General features: G+C 34.6%; 1 protein-coding gene across 3 annotated transcripts in view; it reads right to left on the bottom strand.

The window, feature by feature from the left end:
* The window catches only part of TLK1 (tousled like kinase 1), a 156,628-nt gene that overhangs the window by 19,728 nt on the left and 124,271 nt on the right, over positions 1-12,629 (bottom strand). For all 3 annotated transcript variants that reach the window (XR_002823968.1, XM_004375524.1, XM_023730579.1), the window contains exon 13: positions 718-815. Coding sequence is in view for 2 of the 3 variants with exons in the window: in XM_004375524.1 (XP_004375581.1) it covers positions 718-815 (98 nt within the window). In the remaining variant the exon portion in view is untranslated. The remainder of the gene's footprint in view (positions 1-717; positions 816-12,629) is intronic.

Here is a 12,629-nt window from a genome sequence, read left to right as displayed (position 1 = left end):
TTACTCAACCTTGGGTTCCCTATCACCAGCTTCCTTGTCCCCTTCTGCTTTTTGGCCCTTGTCACTGGACTCCTGTACCTTGTTAGTCTCATTTGGTTTTACGGGGACTGGTATTTTAGATAGGGTGTCTTAGGGATGGCCTCTCTAATGCCTATTTTGAATGAAATAAGGAGTAAGCCACTCAGATATGCAGAGAAGGAGCATTCTAGACAAAGGAAATGGCAAGCACAAAAGCTCTGAGATGGGAACGTGCTTGGCATGTTTGAGGCCAGTGCATCTAGGACGTACAAGTGAGGGCAGCATGAGAGATATGGGGTAGGTGAGGTGGCCAGGGACCGGATCATTTAAAGCCTTCTGAGCCATGTAAAGGACTTGAGATCTTGTTCCAAGTGTGATGGGAAGCCACTGGCATAACTGAGGAGGGAGTGACATGACCACATTTACTTTTTAAAGGGTCACTGTGGCTACTGTGGCTACACGGGGAAATTGCAGGAGCAAGAGGGAAAGGAGACCTAACAGTTAAGAGGCTTCTACTGCCTTAGCCTAGGTGAGAGTTAACACATCTTTAAAGAGAACAATCTACAATTAGCAAGGCATAATCATTTATATAAATTCTATCCACCCCCCCCAAGGAATATTGCATTTATAGATCTCCATAGTTTAAACAAATAAACTTTTTTTATCATATAAAAGTGTGAAATACAAATAATGACTTACTGCGAATTATCTTCATTGTTTATTCTTTTGAGTTCTCGAATGTGAAGATTTCTGACTCTTTCCAAACGTTCAAGTTCTGCCTGGATTTCTGCTTCTTCCTGAAAATGAAGAGAGGAGACTATAACAAGCTCAATTTATTTCTGATATAAAAAAGATATTTTTTACCCATGCATCAATTTTTACAGTGATGGGAAGAATATTATACTATAAAGCTCCACTGAGTTAAAAGACCAAAGTGCTCTTTTCAATGTCTGAGAGATGGAAAGAGATAAGGCAAAAAGCCTATTTCAAGACACCATCCTCCACATAAAAATCTATATGTAATGAGATGCTGAGTTTTATTCTGTACTACAAGAAATCTATTTTTATTATGTCTAAATGGAAAATGACTGCGATGCAGTTTGAAACCGACATATGACACAAAATGAGCTGAAAATTTTATCTATGGTCCGTTCAAATTTTAATTTAAGAGGAAATAACACTAGTACAAAACAAAGACAAAAATGAAACGAAGATATTTTACAACAGTTAAAAGAGGAAGAAAGGAAGAAGACAGAATTGCTGATTATTCCTGGACTTCAGAATATTTGAAATATGCAAACACATACACACAACCTGACCGCTCGTTCTGATTTAATCCTACTGTAATCCTAAACAGATATTAAAACAAAACGTTTATAGATTGCTGTAGTAGATCCTCAGTTATCAAAGTATATCTAGGCAAATCCCAAAGAAATTTCTTTAACATTCATTTAATATAAAAACTTTGACAAATATATTTTTTTCACGCCTCAAGATATACAATTCTTAGGAGAACTTTTATTTTTTAACTAAACACCTAAACAAATAAGCAAACATAAACCCCTTTGATCTGTTAATATAAATTTGATAGTACTATAAGGGCAGGTAAAAATATGCCAAATTTCAGTAGGCAGTTCTAGAAATCTTCAATTTTATATTTTGAACAAATGTTTGTTGAGTATATAAAGAAATATACTACTTTGGACTAAATGTGTGCCCAATACAATTATACATCTAGACCACACGGTACAGAGGTTATTTCTAAATGTAGCATTTAAATATTTCTCTATTCCATTAGTTCTTTCTCCTTTTAGTGAAATTTAAAAAAAAATTCTCTATCTCAAAAAGTGAATAATTCTGACATTTACTTTAAAAATATAAATATTATTACTTCATTCAAAGATAGGTAATAGGGGTAATAAAGTCTAATAAGGCTTAAACCAAAAGGAATACTCTAAGTATATTGTGAAGAAAAACAAATTCAATCTTCACAGATTAAAAAACTAAATGTAAGTATGTTGTTTGTATTCCACTTGACCCTTAAGGCTATTTTTATTACTTTAAAATGAAATTCAACCACTACTTGTTGCAGAGATACTTAATGTAGATTATGCATTGGATGACAAATGTTGCTGGGTGCTGTCGAGTCAATTCCAATTCACAGCAACCTTACGGACAAGAGAACGAAACCCTGCCCAGTCCTGCGCCATCCTCACAATCATTGTTATGCTGGAGCCCACTGTTGCAGCCACAGGTGACAAACAGAAACTTTCAAAATAAATGTAAACAGAGAAAAATCCTTCTAGAAATTTTTCTAAAATATATGCAATACAGTGCCTTAGTTTAACTGAAATTTCTTCATTTAATGTAGCTTCAGTCACAAATATTTCTAATCTTAATGAGAAAACAAAAATAATAAAATAACATCCTAAGAGATTCCATAACTGAAGATACTTTGTAAGGACGGAATAAACTGAAAAGTTGTGCAACGATAATCTCAAAACACAGCTTAATTGTCTTAATTTAGTCATATAAAATAGAATAAGAAACTGGTCACATAAACATATGCCCATGAGTATGAAAGAATTTAAACTCATTTAAACCACAGAATCCAGGAAAACAGTAACTTCCTCTCTTCATGTTACTAACGTTTGCTGCCTTAAAACGTGCCATTAATTTGATTCTTACAGATGTAGGAAGCTATTAAACATTTAGTAGCCTGGTGAAATTTTAAACACTCTGATAAAATTATAAAGTGCCTATTAGAATACCAGCTGAAATTCTTGTTTTAAAATTTACTTAAAATCATGGCATGGTGATACTATTTACCAGCGAATTTACAGAAATTAAATTTTATTGAGTCATAAATATATAATTACGAGATTCTTCAGATGTCTATCCAATGGTGGTAATTAATCAAAAAATAAATACTAAAGAAAGTAAAATGTATATCTATGTCAGTAAATTTAAGAAAGGATTTTTTTTCCCTATAAAACGTGGCAAATCTGTCCCATAAAACCTTGCAAAGTAAGAACATAATCCAGCTTTGTTTCATTTTGAATAGTTAGTTTACCGGCAAAAAAAGAGTCAGAAGCACTAGAGAAAACAAAACTAAACTTGAATCCTAGGTATTTAAGAGGAAATACCAAGGAAGGAAATATAACTGAGCCTTATATATAGACAGACACAAATCTTCCACAGTTAGTGAAATATATTTCCATCTTCCTCTTACAGCTTAGTGTTGACTCCACAAATCTTGAACCTTAAAATAGTGATTTCTGGGGGAAAAATAATATTGCAGCTCTAAGTAACTTCTCTGAAATGCCACTGAGAAAAAAGTAAACACACCAAGGCAAATGCTAGGGCAATATTGTCTAGCACCTTTTCCTTATACCAAAAAAACAAACCAAACCCGTTGCTGTCAAGTTGATTCATAGCGACCCATAGAGTTTCCAAGGAGTGCCTGGTGGATTCAAACTGCCGACCTTTTGGTTAGCAGCCATAGCACTTAACCACTATGGCACCAGGGTTTCCTTAGAGGAAGAGGCAAAGCCCAGTTATGGTTTGACACCACAGTACAAAGCTCTAGAATACAGTAGTCTCAACAACTAATTTATCTCTGGTGCAGATGATTTCCGAAGACCTATCCTGCAGGCTACTCTGCTTGGTGTGAGACTGAATTAACCTCTGGGCCATCATTAAGAATTTATCTTGTTCAGAGGATTCAGGAGAAGCTAGGATGACCTAGGTTTACAACTGATCTGAATTCATTACAGAATGGAATCCTAAAACTCACGTCACAGCTAGGCCAGATTACTACAGTAAAACGGAGACAATCCAACCAGCTACATCCTGCTTTGTAAGAATACCGTGTTGATCCCTGATCATTCACTAGCTGACCAGTTTGTTTCTTGTAGGCCTTCTCTGCTTTAACTAAGACACAACTAGCATCTCTGGAAACGGTTTTGGTAGGCAATTACAATATTCAAAGAACATAAGAAAGAATAGACTGTATTAAAGAGAGAGGCCTAGTGATCAAACACACTATAAAAGGACAAGGCTATTTTCTGTTTAAACAGAAAGGTACAGCAATGGACAATTTAACAGTATACACATTACAGCTGTTTCAACAGTATTTAAAAAAAGCTTTCATATTCTGAGTTACATTAAAAAATCCAAGTCATACAAGTATACAACAGATATTGTTTAAGTAACCTGCAAAAACAACACATTCCAAAATTTTTAATGTTTAAAAATTTATACGGAAGGTAATCTCACAGCAACCTAACTATCTCTGGCACAGAAATGCTTTTTCTATTTGTAATCAAAGTCTCTTCTAGCAACTTAGTATCCCCTTGGCTCAATTCTCTAAGCAAAAAGTTACAGCAATGTAGAAAATCTGTAAAATGTCAGCTTAAAACAGCTAGGTAGATTTGGGGTATTTTTGAGCATTTCCCCAAATGACATTTTAAAAAAAAAATTTATTGCTATGAAAATACATATAACACATTTGTCTATTCAATATTTTTCAGGTGTACAACTTAGTAAAAAAAAGGGATTAAAAAGATGGAGTGTGTAGGCATAAAATCTATGAAGCTTAGAGAGTTGTAAAATGTACTGTCACATGTAAACCCGAAATACTTCCTGAAAAAATTAAACATATTAGCTTAAAGTTATTTGGCAAATACCCTGAATTTATGTTATACATTATCCCACACCAAAAAACTCAATTTCCAAGAGCTGTCTTTCTATAAACCCACGATAAGACAGATAGCATTTTCATATATCATTCTCAACTTGCCTATTATCTGTGAGGACTGGTAAAAGAAAATAATTTTTTTGCAGCATACTGTGAAACAGAGAAAAGCATAAAGCTTGGAATGTTATTCAAAAGCATCCTAACAACATTACTTGGTTTAAGAAAACAAGTTCAGAAATAGATTTCAGAAAGTTTAACACTAAATTCACTTTAGGAATAGGAACAGTATCTATACCCCAAGTCCTCAAAGCCAGGTCCTCAAATTCAGTTTTAGTATCATAAACTATTTACAGTATCATTCTAAAAGTTTATCATCAGGGAAGTGAAAGGTAAAATTAACAAAGGCACTAGTAAAAGCTAATGGAAAGAAAAGGGCGGTACCGAGATAGAAGGATTAAGAGAATTATTACCAATTTACTTCAAATTTATCCTTAATATATGTCCCCAGATTATTTTTATAACATGCTTTCTCGTATCTTAAATGTGAACATGGGACATATAAACCAATGGACATGAACCAACCAACCAACAAAAAACCCACCTAGATAAAAGAGGTCCAAATTTATAAAGATTAATTGTGAATCTACTGCCCAATAATCAGTTTTGCTTGAATGATTGTATAGATTGCGAAACACAGCAGGAAGATAAGAAGGGACAAACATGCTGCAATCCCTGAGTTTTCCTTCCCAACTACATAAATGCTCCCTCCACTCCCATCCCAGTCACTGAACTCATTATTACTAATGGAAGCACACTGTACCTCTGGTGTGTTTAACTGGCTTAGATAATTATCTTAGATCCTTTACTATTAATGTTTTTCTGACATTTTCTCTCTGTATTTGATTTCCTTGGGAGAAAGGGGAGTTTCATTCTCTTTTCAAATGCATAAATACATATATTTGTGGTTGGAGTCATAGTAACCTTAGGTATAACGGAACAAAATGTTGTCCAGTCTGTGCCATCTTCACATCATGATGGGTGGTATGTTTGAGTCCATTGAAACCCCCCAAATGGGACCGACTGTTAAGATGGGCAGGTTTTGACTGTCAGTTCCCCACTCTAGTTAAGCAAAGCAATATGAAAATCTATCTTCCCAGCGGCCAATGAATGTAATAATTCAACTGATTGGCAAAATTTGTGTATTATACTTCTTGAAAAAAAACTTTACATCTGTTTTATTATGGGGGTGAAATTCCTTCATGTTACACACTGACCAAGGTGCTGACAACAAAGCCTTAGCATGCATGTATAAGTAGTATGCATTAGTACAGTATATTGTAGCCCTACTCCCAGCTTTGTTTCATTTTAACCTTTTTCAGGATGTTGGCGGATTCCATAGATTTTTAAAGTATGAGAAGATTTGACTTTCTAGTCATAATGGGAAGAGCCTCGTCTTTGACACTGTCATTCCTATGCATATAAATGGCATGCATTTATAGTTCTGATTGGGAAGACATCAATGGCCAAGCAACTGCTTTCTTTTCTTTTCTTTCTTTTTTTGTGAAAGTGATCTTTGGACTGAACTTAGCATTCTGAATTAACTAAACCTGCTCTAACCAATGGCTAACAAGACCTCTAAGGTTCCTTCCAAAAATTTTTTAATTCCGTTGCCTATACAACTGGATTAATATTAAACACTAAGGAAGTCAAACACACTGTACCTCTAAATTTTCATTTTGGTAACTGAACATCATCTTCTACCAAGTTAAGGTATATGAATATGAATGAGGAAACATGGAGCCAGAAATATGCTTTGTGGGTCTATAATGTGAGGCGGAGGTAGAATATAAACACTGGGAGTTATTTTATCTATAGCTAGTTCCATATTCTCTCAGTACAGTTATCTTCTACAGAATTCATTTTTAAACTGGAAGCAGAAGTAAGAACAAAATGTCAAGTTTAGAATTCCAACACTCTTCCTGGCACCTTTCTTGCCCACAATGCCAAGAAGTCAGGAACCACTCATAACATTCTTCATGTACAATGGCTTAATAGTGACTTTTTCTAGTATAGTGCATTTTCACTAGAATTCTACTGAAAACTGCCTAATAGTGTCCTGTGTTATGTTCCACAGAAACATATAATGTACAAAATATGTTGGCTTTAACTGAGAGAAGAACTCCTAAAAGATTTCTTCCAGTCATGGCCATGAATAGAAAGGTGAACACATAGATACAGAGATAAAGCCCTCTAGCATGATACTGCTGATTATTTTCATATTTTTATTCAAACCTAAAGTGGTGTGAAATGTCACATACGCAAACTTATTCTTTGTGGTCATACTAAGGGTTGGATAAATCAGGTGATAACGGTATTCTAGAAAGAAAGACCAAAGGAGATATCAAATTCCAAGAATATTTGGGGGTCAATTCACCTAAAACCAACGCCCTGTATTCTCCACTGTTCAAAAGGCTCGTAGACAATCCATTGTTTTCCATTTCAACTAGTTGCATGATCCACTGTGAAGGAGTGAGAAAAGAGCTGTGTACTTGTTCTTGACCTGTAAAGATTTCATCATGGAAGATTAATAGTGATGCTGCTGCTGCCTGATACTGGTTGTTTCTCTTTGTAGATGCCAATATCGATCAGAGAACAGGATTTCAGTGGCAGAGTTGTTGCTATATTGTTATCTCTTCAGAACGGAGGCACAAGGAGAGATGAATGCCACATCGCAAGGAGCAAAGGAAAGAGAGAGAAAGAAATGGTGTCAGGTGGCATGTTGGATGTGATTTTTGTTTTAGTAGATTGAGATGACTGTAAATTGTTTAGCTGATTCCTTCGGTCTGCAAAGAAACATTTGTGCTGCTGTTGATGATTCTTGACTAATCCTGTTCCAATTACAAATTGGTTATGTTTTTTCAATAAAACTTCTAGCACTTATATTCAGGGTTTAAATATCACACACACACACACACACTTATACATTAAAGCCAGTTTCTACTACACTGTTTAATAACCCACACCAAGATGTCAAACCTTCTAGATGCATTCTCTCTGACTATTCAAATATTTAAAATCAAGAAGATGACAAAACTTGGAAGATTAGCAAATAAAGACCAATACATATGCTGGGTTCACATGCTGTTCACTTCACAAACCTCAGTAACAGCAGTGGCAAGACATATTTATTGGTCCTAATAACTTTCCAAACTTGTTTCCTCACCAGTCAAAGAGATATTATGATTGGTAACTTGTATCTTTTAAACATTATTATGACTACGGAGAGAGTGTATTACAAGGATGGTGATTATTAAGGGTTTTTTTTTTTTTTTAAAGTTAGTTATTTTAGTGTTGATTTAGTAACAATCCTTGGAAAGCATATTCAGAGTTTTCTTGAACTCCAAATTAATGTTATGAACTATACAAGCAACAACCTATTAGAGCTTCTCTAATCACAAAGAATAAATTGTTCTCCCATAACTAGAATTTATCAAAGACTGGTATCAAAACAGGAACAACAATAAAAGCGAACTGGTATGTGGTTTGTTAGTTTCCATAAATCCACAGATTCAACATGTGGCACAGGTACATAAATTGGGAGATTTTAATAGCTTTGCCTGAAAGGAAGAACTCTGTAAAGATTTGAAATTACTCCCTTTGCAATCACAAGTTTTTGATAAATGATAGTTGGAAAGTGTGTGCATAATTACTGGTAACAAAAAAGTTATTTTTCCTTTTTCGGGAATAATTTGTGTATTCTCCATGTATTTTACTACCCAGTTGTACTCTATGAAATCCTTAAGAAAAATAAAAGGTAAAATTATTTCAAGAGTATTGACACTTTTTACAAAAAAAGTACTTTCTGTTGACCTTCAAAAATAAACTCAGAGTGAAAATCAACACATTAGCTAGTAATAAATATTCTATATGATACAACAGTCACTAACATAATTCCTAAGGAAGGTAATATGTGAGAGAGTTAGAGAATGTGTGTGTGTAAAAAATTGATAATTAACTTAAAACTGCTCTCCCTTACTGGCAATGAACGTGAAACGGCATGTTTCCAAAAAGACTTAAGGATAAAACAAATCCCTCCAGTATTCTAGGAAAAATGCGAAGAAAACTGCAAGTGAATTAATTTTTCTGAATACATAAAGAGTATGGGTATACTCACTGAAATAGAAGAAAAGGGTCCAATTCCGGCTTTGTCATTTACTAGCTGTGTTGTTTCAGAAAAGCATGTAAAAGACCTTGGCATTCAAAGTTAACATAAATGTTCACTCAAGAATGGCTAAAACTTCAAAAGTACCTCAAATGTATGTATTACATAAATTGCAGTATTATGTAATTCTACTGAAACAGAAATTTGAATCATGCCTATATCAGGCAGGGTGTGGAAATAAGTCACTGAGAGGATGAGTGAGCTTAAAACAGACCTCCTAATATACATTCTCAACTTAAAGTATCTCAAAGGGTCATTTAAAATTCTTACTTTTAAAGTCATATTTGAATGCATTTTATTATGAGAGAAATTATATGCTAAAATGGTATTCATGGAAATCCTGGGGATATATCCCTTGTAAATATCAGGGTTTACAGTTAACTCTCTGATCCTCAGTAACCACATCTATAATGTAAGGACAATACCTGACTCAAGATGGTTGTGTGTTTCCTACGAGATATAGTATGTGAAAGTGTTTATAAATTGCAATGATTGCATAAACTGATATTAAATAAAACAGTAAACATTAAATAAAAATTCTTGATATATTAAAAAAAAAGTTATGCTGGACAGTGATTTTCCTAACCTTAGAAGACAAAACTGATAAGTCTTTCACCAAGTTTACATTTACTTTTTGGTGATAACTAGGCAACATCTATTTATCTTAGCCATGCTACTTACTTTTGCAGGTTTCTGCCTGACTCTCATTTCTTACTCAATCACACTGTAACAACGTGTACTTATTATATTTCTAAACCTATGGGGTAGCATACAATGTGAACTGAACTCTATTATTTATTCAATGTTAACTCTATTAATTATTCAATATTAAATACACCTTTTCATATTTCAGTTTACCTATTCAATTATTATTATAACATTATAAAATGCAATGCATATCATAAATTATCCATTTCAAGAAAAAGTAAATGGGCCTTTTATTCTCCTATGTCCATACAGCCACACAGCATGAGCTTCCTCAATGAAAACTTTCTCCTTCATTGTTAACAAATTTAATCTATAATTTTGCTTAACTTTAAGAGTGTATTAAAGGGTGAGTGAGAGCAAGAAAGAGAGTGAGTCAAACAATGGAATTTAATATGCATGTGCAGGGGAGGGGGCTTAGCTGGTTGCAGACGCTGACCTAAGTGGTGGGGCTCAACTTTCTTGTGGTGAAGGTTGGGGGCTCTCTATGTCTTTCTCTAGGGGTGCCCCTGCACAGGCTCTCCCATGATGTCCCGCTGTGGGCAGGGAGCTAGCCATTTTCCTCTGTGTTGCCCTTTCTGCTAATGCAAGAAAGAGTATGCCAGACTCTAAATCTAAGGGCCTGAACTTACGTACCAAAAGTTAAAATCCTGTACAGGTTACATGAACATCAAATACTCAGGGTTCTGATCCAGCCTGTGGCAGAAGCTATACAGTTACAAATTGGGGTACAGTTTATTAAAGAGTATAGAGAGCTGATAAGAGGTGGTAATATTTTTCCTCTTGACTCAAGCCTGTTCTCTGTGTTAAAAGTCTGTCCAATCTACCTCTTTTGTAGAAAACAGAACGACCTAATTTTTAGTAACTCATTTTCTAACTGTGGTTTAGAATGTCAAATAACTTAATTTTAAAAATATGTAACATCGCTGATTATTTTTTAATTGTACAACTCAAAATTTAATACTCAGTGGGTGGGCAGGCAAATGCTATTTATTTGTGCTCTAACAGTTTTTTTCCTTTGTATGTATCACTACAACTTTCTTTACAATGCATTCATTATTCATTCTTCCCAAGAGAATGTGAGAACTCAAGACATGAGAGCATGTTTCAGCATTACTAGTTCATCCACTCTCTCAAAATATTCATTATGGCAGTCAAAGGAAAGTTATGTTGTAAATTGGTTAAGAAGAAGATAAAGTTAGAAATCTAAGACTGCTCTGACTGCTCAATAAATTTGATAAAAGCTGAATAGAAAGAGAAAAAAAGATTATGGCAGGAACAGTTACAGAAAATGTAGAAGTCAAACACTCAGAAAGAATATGGAGCTTGGAAGAGAAGGTGCAGCATTCTAGAAGAGCTGGCAAATGCTTATGTAATATTTAATAAAAAAGTATACCTCATTTTAGAAAACAGAAGTGTTTCATAGAAACCAAATATCTTCAAAGTATCAGGAAAGCTTTAAAATCAATCAACCTCCAACAAAAAATCCTCCTTTGAAGTCTTTTCAAAAGTTAAGTATTTTTCACAATTCAAATAGCCAATTCCTGATTCAACAGCTTTATAATGTCAGATTTTATACAACAGGTTTTCATAAAGTAAGGCACGCACGTAAAATGCCATCATTACAAACAGTAATTTGAAATTTGCTATTATATGTGTAAACAACCCTCCAGTCAAAGCTCTCAGTATATACTATCAACATCACTAAGTATATACCTAGTGTCCCAGTATCACAAAAGGCAGTTTAGAAAATAATTGGTAAATCTTTATATGGGTAGTGCAAGCTGATTACAGTTGTTTTCCAGCCTAAAGGTTGGTGGTTCGAACCCACCCAGAGGCGCTGCAGAAAAAAGGCCCGGCCATCTGCTTCCATAAAGATCACAGCCAATAGATACATGAGACTAAACGGGCAGCTCCTGTCCGGAGGCGAAGATGAGAAGGCAGAGAGGGTCAGGAGCTGGTTGAATGGACATATGAAACCCGGGTGGAAAGAAGGAGTGTGCTGTCACAGTATAGGGAGAGCAACTAGTGTCACGTAACAATGTATACATACATTTTTGTATGAGAGAATAACTTGAATTGTAAACTTTCACTTAAAGCACAACAATAACAAAATTAAAAAATTAAATTAAATAAATTAAAAAAAAGAAAAGATTACAGCCAAGAAAACTCTATGGAGCAGTTCTACTCTGTAACACATGGGGTCTCCATGAATCAAAACTGACTTGATGGCAATGGGTTTCAGTTATATGGGACATTAAGCGTAAGTCTCTATGAATTCATTATCACAACAGTTTAAATGGGCAAATACTTGCGACTCATTCCGTACTACGGAATTCCTTCTTCCCTTCTGTAGTGCCATTATAGCTCCATCTTTTATACAGAACATACTGAAGTTGTCTACCATATCTCAAAGAGCAGAAGAAATTGTAAATAATTATAATAGAACAGAATGGGAAGACTTAAAAAAAAGGTCAAAATAAATCATTTTGGAATTCACTGTTCAAGTAGTTTAGGTTGAAGCTTTTGAGCAGGGCATAGATATGGCATAGCAAAGAACACTCATGCAACGAGAGGTGCCTTGGAAGAAACGTCTAGCGATCTATGTCCAAAAAATCAGCCGCTGAAAACCCTATGGGGCACAGTTCTACTATGATACACACAGCATCACCATGAGTCAGAATCAACTTGACAGCAACTTGTATAACATACATACATATATATATTATATTAAACACATTTTTCTGTTCCCTATAATTAAATGAAAGGGGTCCCCAGCATGCTGATAACATTTCAAAAACTAATTAGTATATAGTGATAGTAGCTGCTACCAGAATGGGTTTCTCTGTCCTACCTCATGCTACCCCAGGTAGATGACATAACAGATACTATCTTCAATTTGTTTACCAACTTAATTTTAGCTATAATTGAAGCAATTAAAAATTTTTAAGTAACCTGACAGGAGTCAATAAAAATTGGGTCAAA

This window comes from Trichechus manatus, unplaced genomic scaffold, assembly GCF_000243295.1.
Source record: "Trichechus manatus latirostris isolate Lorelei unplaced genomic scaffold, TriManLat1.0 scaffold00037, whole genome shotgun sequence".
NCBI classification, from domain to species: domain Eukaryota; kingdom Metazoa; phylum Chordata; class Mammalia; order Sirenia; family Trichechidae; genus Trichechus; species Trichechus manatus.
Note: the sequence above shows the minus strand (reverse complement) of the source record. Positions and strands in the feature narration are given on the sequence as shown.